Here is a 19,097-nt window from a genome sequence, read left to right as displayed (position 1 = left end):
TAATCAAATAAATAATATATAATTTTGATCAATCAATTGCACGTTTTTTATTTTGTGTTTTATTTTTTTTTATTTTTTTTAACCCAAAGTTTATTTAGTAAGCAAGCTATATGCTACTGTGTGTAATTATTATAATGGTAATATCAAGTTGACGTCTTTTTGTTTCAATAATCAAAATTAATCCCCAGTGTTCTATCACGAATCAATCTATTGATTAAATAGCAACTCCGTTCCATAATAATGTATACCAAAGCTTTGGAATTTTAGTATCGATCGAATCCAAGGAGCTCGTATCGATTCATATTCTTTGCGGCATCAAGCTACCTAGTGGTGCTGCATTCAGCATCCATGTTTGAGGTTGTTATGGTAATGACATCACGTCTACCATTATGCTAATTGATTCCTTTTACGGTGGAGAAATGTACAATTTACAGGCGATTTAGAAAAACATCTGCTTTGAATTTTGACTGACCTCAAAGTTGTATCAATTGGAAAGGTGCTAATTTCTTTAGAAAAATGGTATAAAAACAAGAGAATAAACGAAAAAGTGTCATTTTGAAGACGTTCTACAGGTTAATTTACAGAAACATGGGGACAGTTTTATCATTTTCGCCACGACCAAGGAAGCCATTGTACGAGGAGGTAAATTTAAATAACTACCAATACGAACTTTTAAACAACACTAAAAATTCATCAAATCCGAGGGACAAGAGTTACAGGAAACATTCTATATTTCTTGGAGGATTAAGTTGGAAGAAATTCTCGGTTAGTAATGGAAAGAAGAAAGACAAAAACTTTCAGCGATTTTCAAACGCCACCATTGTACCAGGAAAAATTGACAACAATTTTAACATCGAGAATGTAGATATAAACAAAAATATACCAAAGTCAATTTCCAGTTATAACATTAAGTCAGAAAAGCTAGATGAAAAGAAAAATGTGGAGAGGAAATCAGTCAAAAAGATCGACAAAGCCACCAGCCCTAAACGGACAGTAATCCAAGCCAGTACTTCCGAATTGCTGAAATGTTTAGGAGAATTTCTGAGAAAGAAGTGTAAGCGTCTACGAAATTTCGAAAGTCACAGTGCTATTGTATGGCTGCGGACAGTAGACAGATCTTTATTACTACAAGGATGGCAGGATGTAGCGTTTATTAATCCAGCGAACGTAGTGTTTCTGTACATGCTGGTAAAAGACTCAATGTATAACGACATAGATTCAGAACATGAACTGCAGGCTCTTGTTTTAACTTGCCTATATCTTTCATATTCTTATATGGGAAACGAAATAAGCTATCCACTTAAGCCATTCCTCGTTGAAGAAAACAGAGACAAATTTTGGGATCGCACTTTAGTTATCATTAACCGACAAAGTGCCAACATGTTGCGTTTGAACAGTGATCCTAGTTTCTTTACGGAGGTATTCACAGAACTGAAAGCCTACTCGCCTTGTATATGAGCCTTTCCTATCTACTTTCGCCATAATGCCAATTATCTGCCATGACAATTAAAAGATAGTGATATGGGAATGAGCTGTTGCTTGTTTTACATCGCAATAGTTCAGCATAGCTCAACTCAGACGTGAAAGGTTCATAAATATGCGAGAACAAACATGTCTTCGGGCTCAGTTGACAAATATGTGTTCAGTAAGTGAGGGAATTGTTATTTTCTATTTCATATTTCTTATGAAATATAAAATAGTTTTAAATGTTTACTTAAGCTTTTGTTAAAAATTATAGAGTATGCTGAAAATATCGTAAATTGATTCAAATTTTACTTTTCGTTTTTCAAAAATTATCTGCTTTATCAGAAATTCTTCTATGTACAGTTTCGTATTAGTCATCTAGCCAATATTTTAAGATGAATCATATGTATATATCCATTCTTAAATATTCGATTCTCCAAAAATCGATAGCTAATGTGATTGCTTCCATGTTTTATTTGATGAATGAAGCTATAATCGATTGAATACCGTATAATCAATGCTAAAACTGAATGTATTCATTGATCGTTTAGTAAACTTGATTACAATAGAAAAAACGATATCAAATTGGGTGTTAAACATGTTATTAGTAGAAAAGTTTAATTTATATGTTGACAATAAAGTTTTCTTGTTTTCTGTTTAAAGAATTAGTTTATTCTTATATTTGAATACGTGTATGCTAATGAGTTGTTTCATTATAAATTGTACTAATATGTTTTGTTACGAAGGGAGCTTTAATGACTGCTCCCCAGCTACCCCTTCCCAAAGATACAAAGTATGTGATGTTATGCTATTTATATTATGTTATTACATTTTAGTTGATTTATGAATATTTTAAATGATTGTAAAATGAAATAAAATATGAATTTTACGTTTGCAAATTTATTCTTTTAGTCTTCTTTGTTGATTAACAACGCAAACCTTCTTTTGAAACGTGCATTTCTGTGCGTATTTCCTAACTTTATTGGATTTTATTTTGGGTTCTTATATAAAATCGATTGTTAATACTTGACATGTCGGGTTCGTAGTATTGCTCAATATATTTCAAGTTATTTCTATTTGTTTTCTATTTTTTTTTCTTTCGTTGATGGTGCCGTTTGTACTTTTCGACTAATTTATTATCAATGTTCCAATTTTGATTCTTCTTTCTTTTCTTGGAGTGTGAACTCATCAATTTTTCATGTGATATGTAATAAAATAGATATTGATTATTACATGACGCAAACTGTGGCTTGGGATATTCTAGTTCCGTATTCGTTAACACTTTCAGTGCGAGAACAAGAAGATAACATCGCGGGAACTGGAAGGTACTAATATGATTGCAATTGAAATAAAAACAATAATGAAGTAGAAAATCGTTTTCCAACAGTTCACAATTTTGATTCACATCTTGAATCAAACAGGTTAAATGTTATACCGTGGAATTTGTATACCAATTTTGCTTTAGTATTCGGTATTGCTCAGTCTTTTGTTGTGCTTTGAATACTGTTGTTTGTCTTTTTGTCGTTTTCCTTTTCGTCTGTTCGACATTGACTTATGAGTGTGTACAGAACAAAAGGTGATAAAGATTGTTACACAGTAACATTGTCACCTAAACTTAATGTCAAAAACCGATGTATATGTACTGAAGATTATTTATTTTAAATTCTGGATACTAAAATGAATTGTGAATAAAAGTCATAAATAAGCTCTGAGTAGAAATTGACAGATCCAGCGGAAGGTGTTTAGATACCCTCCCCCTTTTTTTTTTTTTACCATTAATGCTTTTAAATGGGAACATTTGGTTGGAACCCCCTTTTTTATCCTGGGTTAAAAACCCCTCTTTTAAAGATGTGTGGATCCGTCCCTTCTTGAACAATAGAATCCCCATCATTGCAACTGCCATTTAAGAAAGAGTACTTAATATGATGACAACACTTAATAAAAATTGAAACAAATTCTATAGGAATAACGTCCGATACCGAAAAAAAAAATATGCAGACAAATAATGGCACACTTCACCCCAGTTTTACAGATAACCGCTGCTTACTTCTGACTATATAGCATAGTATGTTTGAAAACCAAAAAAAAAAACGTACGAAAATGGAGTTTGATACAAGAAGACAATTAAATTTGTGTTGATAAAGTATAGTGTTATTATCATAAAAAGATAATCGATTATAAATCTTGGAGTGTTTGAGAAAACATCGCATTCATACTAATTGATTTGATTTGTTTCGATAAATCATTGACATCAGATTACTAGATATAGATAGGTATCAATCGATTTCCTATTTGTGCATATACATATTGTTAATATAATTTTTTCTACATGATGAAATATTATTACCACCAGAAAAAAGTCTATATTAGATTTGTTTTATTTAGATGAATCAATGATCATCAATGACATCAGCATTTTAGATATAGATAGGTAATCGATTTCCTTTTTTGCTTATACATAATTGTTTATATAAATTTTGATATTTATTTATAATTAAATATTGCTATCATCAGAAGAACATATATCGAGATGGGAGTGGATACCTTTTCGTGACGTCATTTGTCGATGTTATTGACATCCCAACATGCGTGCTGATCAGATCAAGGACGTTGATCAGATACATCTATATCCAGTTTTAACTACTTCACTGTCTTACTAAAAACAAACGCATAATTTTCACAAATTAAAATAAACAATAAATTTAATGTTGGTAGGTTATGATTCAATTTATATGATGTCCACATAGCCAAACGGATAACCCTCTCTATATTGTTTTTTTACTACCGAACGGATTAAGTCCAGAATACCACATTTCGACCAAAGCCTCTAGTCCATCCTTTTGATCGATCACAAAGATATTAATCATATACACAGGCAAATTTCACTCACATCAATTTCACGTGATTTTAAATTCATGTGAATCTCACGTGAAATTCACATGAATTTCACCTCAAATGAGCTTATACGTGAAACTCACGTGAAATCAGTTCTTGTGAGTTTCGCATGAATCTCACATGAATCTCATGTGAACTCATGTGAATTTTACATGAAAATCAAGTAAAAAAATCTATAATTCACCTGAATTTTTAAAATAGAGTATTTCAAATAACACCTCAATTTTCAAATTTAATTAAAATCATGAAAATATCATTTTTTTTGGTTATAAATTTCACGTAAAATTCATGTGAAAAATTTCACATCAGATTTATGTCAATCTCAATTCACGTGAAATTCACATGAATAATTTCACGTGATTTTCATGTATAAGCTCGATTGAGGTGAATCTCACATGAAATTTTTCATGTGAATTTCATGTGCGATTCATGTGAAGTTTATGTGAACAAATTTTGCCAGTGTACATTTGGTTTTTTGCTGCATGGTAAATTTTAACCAAAATGTGGCAGAACAAATGCACATGGAATGGATGTATTATATCAGTTAAAAGTGTATCTTATAAAATGCCAAAGTACTTGGGGACTTAAATATATCCTCCCCTTTCCCCTCAAATCCGTAACAAACAACTTTTGTTTACTATCAACTAGCAATTGCCAATTTACCATACACAGCGGTCACTGCCTTTTAATACAACATTAGTCTGTGTTCTTGTCATTGGTAATTTAAACCGCATGTGCCATTTTTCAAAACGCCCTGTCGTTTACCGACCGGGTTTCCGTTTTCAGAAAAGATTTCTTCCAAATCTTTTAGAAAACATCTCAGATGTTCAAAGAAGCTAATCACTGACTTATTTAGCCACAATTCGAGACATAATTGATCAAAGTACATCTAGTGTTTGAATCTGCTTAGTAGCTTAATTTCAACAGTGGTAGTCTGCTGCATATCAATCGATTCTTTAAGATTTTTCACTGAACTTCTCATGTCAAGCTCCATACAAAAAGTACGGATAACTGGCCACTGAACTGGCATGCTCTAGAGAAGTTTACAGCAAGAAGAAAATAAATAGAAGTTGGTACTCTGGGAATTAATTCGCATAGCAACATTTAAAAACAATCTAACATCAAGCTTAGATAGTCTGCTGTACTCGTTGTTTGCTGTTTAAGGAAGAAAATGATGACGTAATATGATTTTTTTTTTATTTCAATTTGTTTTATGTTAATTATGTAGATTTGACAGCGTTATTGTTACAACGGGACGCACATCGAAAATATCAAGTTTTCGGTGTTCACAGTGGGGATATTATAACTCACTGCAACTGTTTCAAGACTTATTGTTATATATAGTCGTTTTGAACTGAGACTTATAGTTGGCTATTGGCTAACCCTTCCGGAGCACCTGAGATCACCCTCAGTTTTGGCGGGGTTCGTGTTGCTTAGTCTTTAGTTTTCTATGTTGTGTCTTGTGTACTGTTAATTGTCTGTTTGTCTTTTTCTTCTATAGTTATGGTGTTGTCAGTTTATTTTCGCTCTATTAGTTTGAATGTCCCTCTGGTGTCTTTCGCTCCTCTTTTAAAGATTGAAGTCAACGACAAGAAAGATAAACATTCAGCAGGAATGCAAGCAAAAAAGTTCAGGACGCCATATTTGTGTGAATACAGTCATGTACGTGTCTCAGCTGTTACAAGTATATTTTTTTCAATTTTAGAAGACAATATGTTTAAAAGTTGTCTTCGCGGTGGTGTTTGTTTAGTACATATTTTGATTTGTAAGGCATTGAAATGACATATTCCATGTCATTATATAGTCATGTGTGTACTCTGTGACATATTCCATGTCATTATATAGTCATGTGTGTACTCTGTGACATATACGCCAAGTGTAATCCAAGGTTTCACCAATTAAGATGGTTTTTTTTATCAAATCATTATGCTCTTCTTAAAACCTGATTTGAACACCTCAAATTAACCAAGACATTAGTCACAAATTCTTGAAATGGAGCTAACAACAGGTACTTGAAACTAAAAATTCGCAAAAACATATTTTTAAGTATTGTAGTTTACATGTGAGGATAAGCTGCCTCTTGTGGTATATTGTCTAATTCTTTTAAATTCAAGCTGCTTTGTGATATCTTTTTGTTTTCAATTCTAAGATCGATATTTCCAGGTTCTGTTAGAGATCTTACATGTTTATATTAATATCAGATTTACTTAGATTCCCGTTAATGGGAAATATGGGCTTTAATCTAGGTTTTTGAACAATTTGTTTACACCATATTCCTTCTTTTCCGTTGTGTTCTCAGATCAGATCGATACCAATGTTTGTTTTTTAACGTAATATTATTGATTTCTATTTGTATCATCTTTCTAAAGTATAGCCTTGAACTGTGTCTTATATGACTCGGCGCATATATATATCGACTGAGAGCAGGTGAAAAGAAAGGAATCGTTGTAGGATGATTTGTGATATTTGTGATCGTGTGGTCCATAATTATTGTTAGCTTGCATGCGTCAGATGTGTTTAAATTAAAATATACTTAAATATAAATATAAATTTTTATTGCTTTTTTATTTTTAAGAGACAATTTCATAATCTTCGTCTACGTCAGTTGAGAGAATAACAAGTATAATTCTCAGTTTGATCAATCTTAGACTATTGTCAGTACACAAACTTCGCGTTATTCTTAAAATCTTATTATTTTTTATTTTTCAGAGACAATTTAATAGTCTGCATTCTACGTCAGTTGAGAGAATAACAAATATGAATCGAAAGGAATCACACATGATTCTTAATTTGAACAATATAGGCTATTACCAGTGCACAACTGTCTTCACGTAATTCTTTATATCTTAGTAAATTTTATTTTTTAGAGACAATTTTATAGTCTGCGTCTTCGTCAGTTGAGATAATAACAAGTAAAATTCGAAAGGAATCACACATGATTCTCAATTTGAACAACCTTAGACTACAGTACACAAACCTCGCGTAATTCCTAACATCTACAGTGTTATCATATCTCACTCTAAGACTAGATCTCTACACTCATCATCGTAAACAATCATTTTGTATTGATTATTTGTCATCAGTAACACAATATAGTTCCAATCCAATTCTGGCATGTAATTCGTCAAAATTACAATATTAGGGGATTTTTTTCTTGTTTACATTCTTCGATTGCGGTCGTCGACACCAAACTTTATGATAATAGGGGAACTGTGAAGATTTCCTTATTAATTGCTGATTAGGTAAAAAAATAGTATTTTTTTTTTGCATACGTTAGCCAATAATAATGATTTGTCAATTAAGGTTTATTATGGCATATGAGCGTGCATGAAGATTATAATGGACCATTCCATTTAATATCTGAAAAAGGTAGTGATCAAAAGTAATTTCTTAGGAGTACTAATTAATTCATGATATATCAGAGAGTATATACCCATATCCTGTTGTTGTTTTTTTGGTTTTGAGAGGTCTTTTCTTGTCTAATTATTTAAAAAAAAAAACCCGAGGGGTTGAAGGCACAATTTGAAACTGAGGGGTGTAAAAACGATCATCTGACGGATTAAAGATTGTCAGAAAATTTCTAGAAGAGTAACAACATCCATCTTTTTCCGATAAACGGAGTGGCATAGCTAATCTCAATGGGTTAATCGTAAAATATCTGTGTTTGCTAGAATATATAGATAACAATCCGTCCAGTTGACGTAAATGTTATTTTATGAAGATCAATGCAAGCAACGTCTTCAATATGCACCGGGCTGAAGTACGTCCATTATTCATAGTTCATTATTCATTATTCAATAATGAATAATGAAATAGTTCATTATTCACTATTCAATATTGAAAAATGAATAATGAATAATGAAATGGTTTATGTTTCATTATTCAAATTGAAGCGGTGAATAGTGAAAAAAATATTAAAAAATTTGACCGTGACACTATAGCTATATTTTGATTCGCAATGACCATAAGAGGGTTTACGGACGACCTAAATGCCACAATATGCATAAAAATGAGGAAATATAAAAAAAGAAGATGGTATTATTGTCAATGAGACAAACATCCACAAAAGACAAAAATGACACAGACATCAACAACTATAGCTCACCGTACAGCCTACAACAATGAGCAAAGCCCATACCGCATAGTCAGCTACAAAAGGCCCCAATAAGACAATGTAAAACAATTTAAACAAGACAACTAACGGCCTTATTTATTTTAGAAAATGAACGAAAAACAAATATGTAACACATAGACAAACGACAACCACTAAATTACAGACTCCTGACTTGGGACAGACACATTCATAAATAATTCAACGGGGTTAAACATGTTAGCCAATTTTGAATAATGGAATGGACTGCTGGTACCCTTCAGCCCCTAATTATAGATAAACCTTCAAGCTCATTCGAAAGCTTATTACGAGAGGAACAAAATGTATATAGTCAACATGTTCCGCAACGCATATTAGAGGACTTAAATGTCGAAATACGCGTGAAAATTAAGAAATAGCCAATTTTGAATAATGAAATGGATATTTTGAATAATGAAATGGACTGCTGCGACCCTTTTGCCCCTAATTATAGATAAACTTTATACCTCATTCGAAAGCTTATAACGCGAGGGACAAAATGTATATAGTCAACATGTTCCGCAACGCATATTAGAGGACTTAAATGTCGAAATACGCGTGAAAGTTAAGAAATAGCCAATTTTGAATAATGAAATGGATATTTTGAATAATGGAATGGACTGCTGCGACCCTTTTGCCCCTAATTATAGATAAACTTTATACCTCATTCAAAAGCTTATAACGAGAGGAACAACATGTTTATAGTCAACATGTTCCGCAACGCATATTAGAGGACTTAAATGTCGAAATACGCGTGAAAGATAAGAAATAGCCAATTTTGAATAATGAAATGGATATTTTGAATAATGGAATGGACTCCTGCGACCCTTTAGCCCCTAATTATAGATAAACTTTATACCTAATTCGAAAGCTTATTACGAGAGAAACAAAATGTATATAGTCAACATGTTCCGCAACGCATATTAGAGGACGTAAATGGCGAAATACTCGTGAAAGTTAAGAAATAGCCAATTTTGAATAATAAAATGGATATTTTGAATAATGAAATGGACTGCTGCGACCCTTTAACCCTTAATTATAGAAAAGCCTTATACCTCATTCAAAAGCTTATTACGAGAGGAACAAAATGTTTATAGTCAACATGTTCCGCAACGCATATTAGAGGACTTAAATGTCGAAATACGCGTGAAAGTTAAGAAATAGCTAATTTTGAATAATGAAATGGATATTTTGAATAATGGAATGGACTGCCGCAACCTTTTAGCCCCTAATTATAGATAAACCTTCAAGCTCATTCGAAAGCCAATTACGAGAGGAACAAAATGTATATAGTCAACATGTTCCGCAACGCATATTAGAGGACTTAAATGTCGAGATACGCGTGAAAGTTAAGAAATAGCCAATTTTGAATAATGAAATGGATATTTTGAATAATGGAATGGACTGCTGGGACCCTTTTGCCCCTAATTATAGATAAACTTTATACCTCATTCAAAAGCTTATAACGAGAGGAACAACATGTTTATAGTCAGCATGTTCCGCAACACATATTAGAGGACTTAAATGTCGAAATACGCGTGAAAGTTAAGAAATAGCCAATTTTGAATAATGAAATGGATATTTTGAATAATGGAATGGACACCTGCGACCCTTTAGCCCCTAATTATAGATAAACTTTATACCTAATTCGAAAGCTTATAACGAGAGGAACAAAATGTATATAGTCAACATGTTCCGCAACGCATATTAGAGGACTTAAATGTCGAAATACGCGTGAAAGTTAAGAAATAGCCAATTTTGAATAATGAAATGGATATTTTGAATAATGGAATGGACTGCTGCGACCCTTTTGCCCCTAATTATAGATAAACTTTATACCTCATTCAAAAGCTTATAACGAGAGGAACAACATGTTTATAGTCAACATGTTCCGCAACGCATATTAGAGGACTTAAATGTCGAAATACGCGTGAAAGATAAGAAATAGCCAATTTTGAATAATGAAATGGATATTTTGAATAATGGAATGGACTCCTGCGACCCTTTAGCCCCTAATTATAGATAAACTTTATACCTAATTCGAAAGCTTATTACGAGAGAAACAAAATGTATATAGTCAACATCTTCTGCAACGCATATTAGAGGACTTAAATGGCGAAATACTCGTGAAAGTTAAGAAATAGCCAATTTTGAATAATAAAATGGATATTTTGAATAATGAAATGGACTGCTGCGACCCTTTAACCCTTAATTATAGAAAAGCCTTATACCTCATTCGAAAGCTTATTACGAGAGGAACAAAATGTTTATAGTCAACATGTTCCGCAACGCATATTAGAGGACTTAAATGTCGAAATACGCGTGAAAGTTAAGAAATAGCTAATTTTGAATAATGAAATGGATATTTTGAATAATGGAATGGACTGCCGCAACCTTTTAGCCCCTAATTATAGATAAACCTTCAAGCTCATTCGAAAGCCAATTACGAGAGGAACAAAATGTATATAGTCAACATGTTCCGCAACGCATATTAGAGTGAAAGTTAAGAAATAGCCAATTTTGAATAATGAAATGGATATTTTGAATAATGGAATGGACTGCTGCGACCCTTTTGCCCCTAATGATAGATAAACCGTATACCTCATTCGAAAGCTTATAACGAGAGGAACAAAATGTATATAGTCAACATGTTCCGCAACGCATATTAGAGGACTTGAATGTCGAAATACGCGTGAAAGTTAAGAAATAGCCAATTTTGAATAATGAAATGGATATTTTGAATAATGGAATGGACTGCTGCGACCCTTTTCCCCCTAATGATAGATAAACTTTATACCTCATTCGAAAGCTTATAACGAGAGGAACAAAATGTATATAGTCAACATGTTCCGCAACGCATATTAGAGGACTTAAATGTCGAAATACGCGTGAAAGTTAAGAAATAGCCAATTTTGAATAATAAAATGGATATTTTGAATAATGAAATGGACTGCTGCGACCCATTAACCCTTAATTATAGAAAAGCCTTATACCTCATTCGAAAGCTTATTACGAGAGGAACGAAATGTTTATAGTCAACATGTTCCGCAACGCATATTAGAGGACTTAAATGTCGAAATACGCGTGAAAGTTAAGAAATAGCTAATTTTGAATAATGAAATGGATATTTTGAATAATGGAATGGACTGCCGCAACCTTTTAGCCCCTAATTATAGATAAACCTTCAAGCTCATTCGAAAGCCAATTACGAGAGGAACAAAATGTATATAGTCAACATGTTCCGCAACGCATATTAGAGTGAAAGTTAAGAAATAGCCAATTTTGAATAATGAAATGGATATTTTGAATAATGGAATGGACTGCTGCGACCCTTTTGCCCCTAATGATAGATAAACTGTATACCTCATTCGAAAGCTTATAACGAGAGGAACAAAATGTATATAGTCAACATGTTCCGCAACGCATATTAGAGGACTTGAATGTCGAAATACGCGTGAAAGTTAAGAAATAGCCAATTTTGAATAATGAAATGGATATTTTGAATAATGGAATGGACTGCTGCGACCCTTTTCCCCCTAATGATAGATAAACTTTATACCTCATTCGAAAGCTTATAACGAGAGGAACAAAATGTATATAGTCAACATGTTCCGCAACGCATATTAGAGGACTTAAATGTCGAAATACGCGTGAAAGTTAAGAAATAGCCAATTTTGAATAATGAAATGGATATTTTGAATAATGGAATGGACTGCCGCAACCCTTTTGCCCCTAATTATAGATAAACTTTATACCTCATTCAAAAGCTTATAACGAGAGAAACAACATGTTTATAGTCAACATGTTCCGCAACGCATATTAGAGGACTTAAATGTCGAAATACGCGTGAAAGATAAGAAATAGCCAATTTTGAATAATGAAATGGATATTTTGAATAATGGAATGGACTCCTGCGACCCTTTAGCCCCTAATTATAGATAAACTTTATACCTAATTCGAAGGCTTATTACGAGAGAAACAAAATGTATATAGTCAACATGTTCCGCAACGCATATTAGAGGACTTAAATGGCGAAATACTCGTGAAAGTTAAGAAATAGCCAATTTTGAATAATAAAATGGATATTTTGAATAATGAAATGGACTGCTGCGACCCTTTAACCCTTAATTATAGAAAAGCCTTATACCTCATTCGAAAGCTTATTACGAGAGGAACAAAATGTTTATAGTCAACATGTTCCGCAACGCATATTAGAGGACTTAAATGTCGAAATGCGCGTGAAAGTTAAGAAATAGCTAATTTTGAATAATGAAATGGATATTTTAAATAATGGAATGGACTGCCGCAACCTTTTATCCCCTAATTATAGATAAACCTTCAAGCTCATTCGAAAGCCTATTACGAGAGAAACAAAATGTATATAGTCAACATGTTCCGCAACGCATATTAGAGGACTTAAATGTCGAAATACGCGTGAAAGTTAAGAAATAGCCAATTTTGAATAATGAAATGGATATTTTGAATAATGGAATGGACTGCCGCAACCCTTTTGCCCCTAATTATAGATAAACTTTATACCTCATTCAAAAGCTTATAACGAGAGAAACAACATGTTTATAGTCAAAATGTTCCGCAACGCATATTAGAGGACTTAAATGTCGAAATACGCGTGAAAGATAAGAAATAGCCAATTTTGAATATTGAAATGGATATTTTGAATAATGGAATGGACTCCTGCGACCCTTTAGCCCCTAATTATAGATAAACTTTATACCTAATTCGAAGGCTTATTACGAGAGAAACAAAATGTATATAGTCAACATGTTCCGCAACGCATATTAGAGGACTTAAATGGCGAAATACTCGTGAAAGTTAAGAAATAGCCAATTTTGAATAATAAAATGGATATTTTGAATAATAAAATGGACTGCTGCGACCCTTTAACCCTTAATTATAGAAAAGCCTTATACCTCATTCGAAAGCTTATTACGAGAGGAACAAAATGTTTATAGTCAACATGTTCCGCAACGCATATTAGAGGACTTAAATGTCGAAATGCGCGTGAAAGTTAAGAAATAGCTAATTTTGAATAATGAAATGGATATTTTGAATAATGGAATGGACTGCCGCAACCTTTTAGCCCCTAATTATAGATAAACCGTCAAGCTCATTCGAAAGCCTATTACGAGAGAAACAAAATGTATATAGTCAACATGTTCCGCAACGCATATTAGAGGACTTAAATGTCGAAATACGCGTGAAAGTTAAGAAATCGCCAATTTTGAATAATGAAATGGATATTTTGAATAATGGAATGGACTGCTGCGACCCTTTAGCCCCTAATTATAGATAAACTTTATACCTAATTCGAAAGCTTATTACGAGAGAAACAACATGTTTATAGTCAACATGTTCCGCAACGCATATTAGAGGACTTAAATGTCGAAATACGCGTGAAAGTTAAGAAATATCCAATTTTGAATAATAAAATGGATATTTTGAATAATGGAATGGACTGCTGCGACCCTTTAACCCTTAATTATAGAAAAGCCTTATACCTCATTCGAAAGCTTATTACGAGAGGAAAAAAATGTATATAGTCAACATGTTCTGCAACGCATATTAGAGGAATCAAATGTCGAAATACGCGTGAAAGTTAAGAAATAGCCAATTTTGAATACTGAAATGGATATTTTGAATAATGGAATGGACTGCTGCGACCCTTTTGCCCCTAATGATAGATAAACTTTATACTTCATTCGAAAGCTTATAACGAGAGGAACAAAATGTATATAGTCAACATATTCCGCAACGCATATTAGAGGACTTAAATGTCGAAATACGCGTGAAAGTTAAGAAATAGCCAATTTTGAATAATGAAATGGATATTTTGAATAATGAAATGGACTGCTGCGACCCTTTAACCCTTAATTATAGAAAAGCCTTATACCTCATTCGAAAGCTTATTACGAGAGGAACAAAATGTTTATAGTCAACATGTTCCGCAACGCATATTAGAGGACTTAAATGTCGAAATACGCGTGAAAGTTAAGAAATAGCTAATTTTGAATAATGAAATGGATATTTTGAATAATGGAATGGACTGCCGCAACCTTTTAGCCCCTAATTAAAGATAAACCTTCAAGCTCATTCGAAAGCCAATTACGAGAGGAACAAAATGTATATAGTCAACATGTTCCGCAACGCATATTAGAGGACTTAAATGTCGAAATACGCGTGAAAGTTAAGAAATAGCCAATTTTGAATAATGAAATGGATATTTTGAATAATGGAATGGACTGCTGCGACCCTTTTGCCCCTAATTATAGATAAACTTTATACCTCATTCAAAAGCTTATAACGAGAGGAACAACATGTTTATAGTCAGCATGTTCCGCAACACATATTAGAGGACTTAAATGTCGAAATACGCGTGAAAGTTAAGAAATAGCCAATTTTGAATAATGAAATGGATATTTTGAATAATGGAATGGACTCCTGCGACCCTTTAGCCCCTAATTATAGATAAACTTTATACCTAATTCGAAAGCTTATAACGAGAGGAACAAAATGTATATAGTCAACATGTTCCGCAACGCATATTAGAGGACTTAAATGTCGAAATACGCGTGAAAGTTAAGAAATAGCCAATTTTGAATAATGAAATGGATATTTTGAATAATGCTATGGACTGCTGCGACCCTTTTGCCCCTAATTATAGATAAACTTTATACCTCATTCAAAAGCTTATAACGAGAGGAACAACATGTTTATAGTCAACATGTTCCGCAACGCATATTAGAGGACTTAAATGTCGAAATACGCGTGAAAGATAAGAAATAGCCAATTTTGAATAATGAAATGGATATTTTGAATAATGGAATGGACTCCTGCGACCCTTTAGCCCCTAATTATAGATAAACTTTATACCTAATTCGAAAGCTTATTACGAGAGAAACAAAATGTATATAGTCAACATGTTCTGCAACGCATATTAGAGGACTTAAATGGCGAAATACTCGTGAAAGTTAAGAAATAGCCAATTTTGAATAATAAAATGGATATTTTGAATAATGAAATGGACTGCTGCGACCCTTTAACCCTTAATTATAGAAAAGCCTTATACCTCATTCGAAAGCTTATTACGAGAGGAACAAAATGTTTATAGTCAACATGTTCCGCAACGCATATTAGAGGACTTAAATGTCGAAATACGCGTGAAAGTTAAGAAATAGCTAATTTTGAATAATGAAATGGATATTTTGAATAATGGAATGGACTGCCGCAACCTTTTAGCCCCTAATTATAGATAAACCTTCAAGCTCATTCGAAAGCCAATTACGAGAGGAACAAAATGTATATAGTCAACATGTTCCGCAACGCATATTAGAGGACTTAAATGTCGAAATACGCGTGAAAGTTAAGAAATAGCCAATTTTGAATAATGAAATGGATATTTTGAATAATGGAATGGACTGCTGCGACCCTTTTGCCCCTAATTATAGATAAACTTTATACCTTATTCAAAAGCTTATAACGAGAGGAACAACATGTTTATAGTCAGCATGTTTCGCAACACATATTAGAGGACTTAAATGTCGAAATACGCGTGAAAGTTAAGAAATAGCCAATTTTGAATAATGAAATGGATATTTTGAATAATGGAATGGACTGCTGCGACTCTTTTGCCCCTAATGATAGATAAACTTTATACCTCATTCGAAAGCTTATAACGAGAGGAACAAAATGTATATAGTCAACATGTTCCGCAACGCATATTAGAGGACTTGAATGTCGAAATACGCGTGAAAGTTAAGAAATAGCCAATTTTGAATAATGAAATGGATATTTTGAATAATGGAATGGACTGCTGCGACCCTTTTCTCCCTAATGATAGATAAACTTTATACCTCATTCGAAAGCTTATAACGAGAGGAACAAAATGTATATAGTCAACATGTTCCGCAACGCATATTAGAGGACTTAAATGTCGAAATACGCGTGAAAGTTAAGAAATAGCCAATTTTGAATACTGAAATGGATATTTTGAATAATGGAATGGACTGCCGCAACCCTTTTGCCCCTAATTATAGATAAACTTTATACCTCATTCAAAAGCTTATAACGAGAGAAACAACATGTTTATAGTCAACATGTTCCGCAACGCATATTAGAGGACTTAAATGTCGAAATACGCGTGAAAGATAAGAAATAGCCAATTTTGAATAATGAAATGGATATTTTGAATAATGGAATGGACTCCTGCGACCCTTTAGCCCCTAATTATAGATAAACTTTATACCTAATTCGAAGGCTTATTACGAGAGAAACAAAATGTATATAGTCAACATGTTCCGCAACGCATATTAGAGGACTTAAATGGCGAAATACTCGTGAAAGTTAAGAAATAGCCAATTTTGAATAATAAAATGGATATTTTGAATAATGAAATGGACTGCTGCGACCCTTTAACCCTTAATTATAGAAAAGCCTTATACCTCATTCGAAAGCTTATTACGAGAGGAACAAAATGTTTATAGTCAACATGTTCCGCAACGCATATTAGAGGACTTAAATGTCGAAATGCGCGTGAAAGTTAAGAAATAGCTAATTTTGAATAATGAAATGGATATTTTAAATAATGGAATGGACTGCCGCAACCTTTTATCCCCTAATTATAGATAAACCTTCAAGCTCATTCGAAAGCCTATTACGAGAGAAACAAAATATATATAGTCAACATGTTCCGCAACGCATATTAGAGGACTTAAATGTCGAAATACGCGTGAAAGTTAAGAAATAGCCAATTTTGAATAATGAAATGGATATTTTGAATAATGGAATGGACTGCCGCAACCCTTTTGCCCCTAATTATAGATAAACTTTATACCTCATTCAAAAGCTTATAACGAGAGAAACAACATGTTTATAGTCAAAATGTTCCGCAACGCATATTAGAGGACGTAAATGTCGAAATACGCGTGAAAGATAAGAAATAGCCAATTTTGAATAATGAAATGGATATTTTGAATAATGGAATGGACTCCTGCGACCCTTTAGCCCCTAATTATAGATAAACTTTATACCTAATTCGAAGGCTTATTACGAGAGAAACAAAATGTATATAGTCAACATGTTCCGCAACGCATATTAGAGGACTTAAATGGCGAAATACTCGTGAAAGTTAAGAAATAGCCAATTTTGAATAATAAAATGGATATTTTGAATAATGAAATGGACTGCTGCGACCCTTTAACCCTTAATTATAGAAAAGCCTTATACCTCATTCGAAAGCTTATTACGAGAGGAACAAAATGTTTATAGTCAACATGTTCCGCAACGCATATTAGAGGACTTAAATGTCGAAATGCGCGTGAAAGTTAAGAAATAGCTAATTTTGAATAATGAAATGGATATTTTGAATAATGGAATGGACTGCCGCAACCTCTTAGCCCCTAATTATAGATAAACCTTCAAGCTCATTCGAAAGCCTTTTACGAGAGGAACAAAATGTATATAGTCAACATGTTCCGCAACGCATATTAGAGGACTTAAATGTCGAAATACGCGTGAAAGTTAAGAAATAGCCAATTTTGAATAATGAAATGGATATTTTGAATAATGGAATGGACTGCTGCGACCCTTTTGCCCCTAATTATAGATAAACTTTATATCTCATTCAAAAGCTTATAACGAGAGGACAACACAACATGTTTATAGTCAACATGTTCCGCAACGCATATTAGAGGACTTAAATGTCGAAATACGCGTGAAAGATAAGAAATAGCCAATTTTGAATAATGAAATGGATATTTTGAATAATGGAATGGACTCCTGCGACCCTTCAGCCCCTAATTATAGATAAACTTTATACCTAATTGGAAAGCTTATTACGAGAGAAACAAAATGTATATAGTCAACATGTTCCGCAACGCATATTACAGGACTTAAATGGCCTAATACTCGTGAAAGTTAAGAAATAGCTAATTTTGAATAATGAAATGGATATTTTGAATAATGGAATGGACTGCCGCAACCTTTTAGCCCCTAATTATAGATAAACCTTCAAGCTCATTCGAAAGCCTATTACGAGAGGAACAAAATGTATATAGTCAACATGTTCCGCAACGCATATTAGAGGACTTAAATGTCGAAATACGCGTGAAAGTTAAGAAATAGCCAATTTTGAATAATGAAATGGATATTTTGAATAATGGAATGGACTGCTGCGACCCTTTTGCCCCTAATTATAGATAAACTTTATACCTCATTCGAAAGCTTATAACGAGAGGAACAAAATGTATATAGTCAACATATTCCGCAACGCATATTAGAGGACTTAAATGTCGAAATACGCGTGAAAGTTAAGAAATAGCCAATTTTGAATAATGAAATGGATATTTTGAATTATGGAATGGACTGCTGCGACCCTTTTGCCCCTAATTATAGATAAACTTTATATCTCATTCAAAAGCTTATAACGAGAGGACAACACAACATGTTTATAGTCAACATGTTCCGCAACGCATATTAGAGGACTTAAATGTCGAAATACGCGTGAAAGTTAAGAAATAGCCAATTTTGAATAATGAAATGGATATTTTGAATAATGGAATGGACTGCTGCGACCCTTTTGCCCCTAATTATA

At 33.0% G+C, this 19,097-nt stretch overlaps 1 protein-coding gene across 1 annotated transcript; it reads left to right on the top strand.

Moving 5' to 3' along the window:
• Positions 1–340: 340 nt before the first annotated feature.
• Positions 341–2,353, top strand: LOC134706613 (cyclin-dependent kinase 5 activator 1-like). The gene has a single exon (XM_063565709.1). The coding sequence runs from the start codon at positions 589–591 to the stop codon at positions 1,456–1,458; it is 870 nt and encodes a 289-aa protein (XP_063421779.1). The 5' UTR covers positions 341–588; the 3' UTR covers positions 1,459–2,353.
• The last annotated feature ends 16,744 nt before the right edge of the window (positions 2,354–19,097 follow it).

Source organism: Mytilus trossulus, chromosome 2, assembly GCF_036588685.1.
Source record: "Mytilus trossulus isolate FHL-02 chromosome 2, PNRI_Mtr1.1.1.hap1, whole genome shotgun sequence".
Lineage (NCBI taxonomy): Eukaryota > Metazoa > Mollusca > Bivalvia > Mytilida > Mytilidae > Mytilus > Mytilus trossulus.
This window is presented reverse-complemented; position numbering and strand designations above follow the sequence as displayed.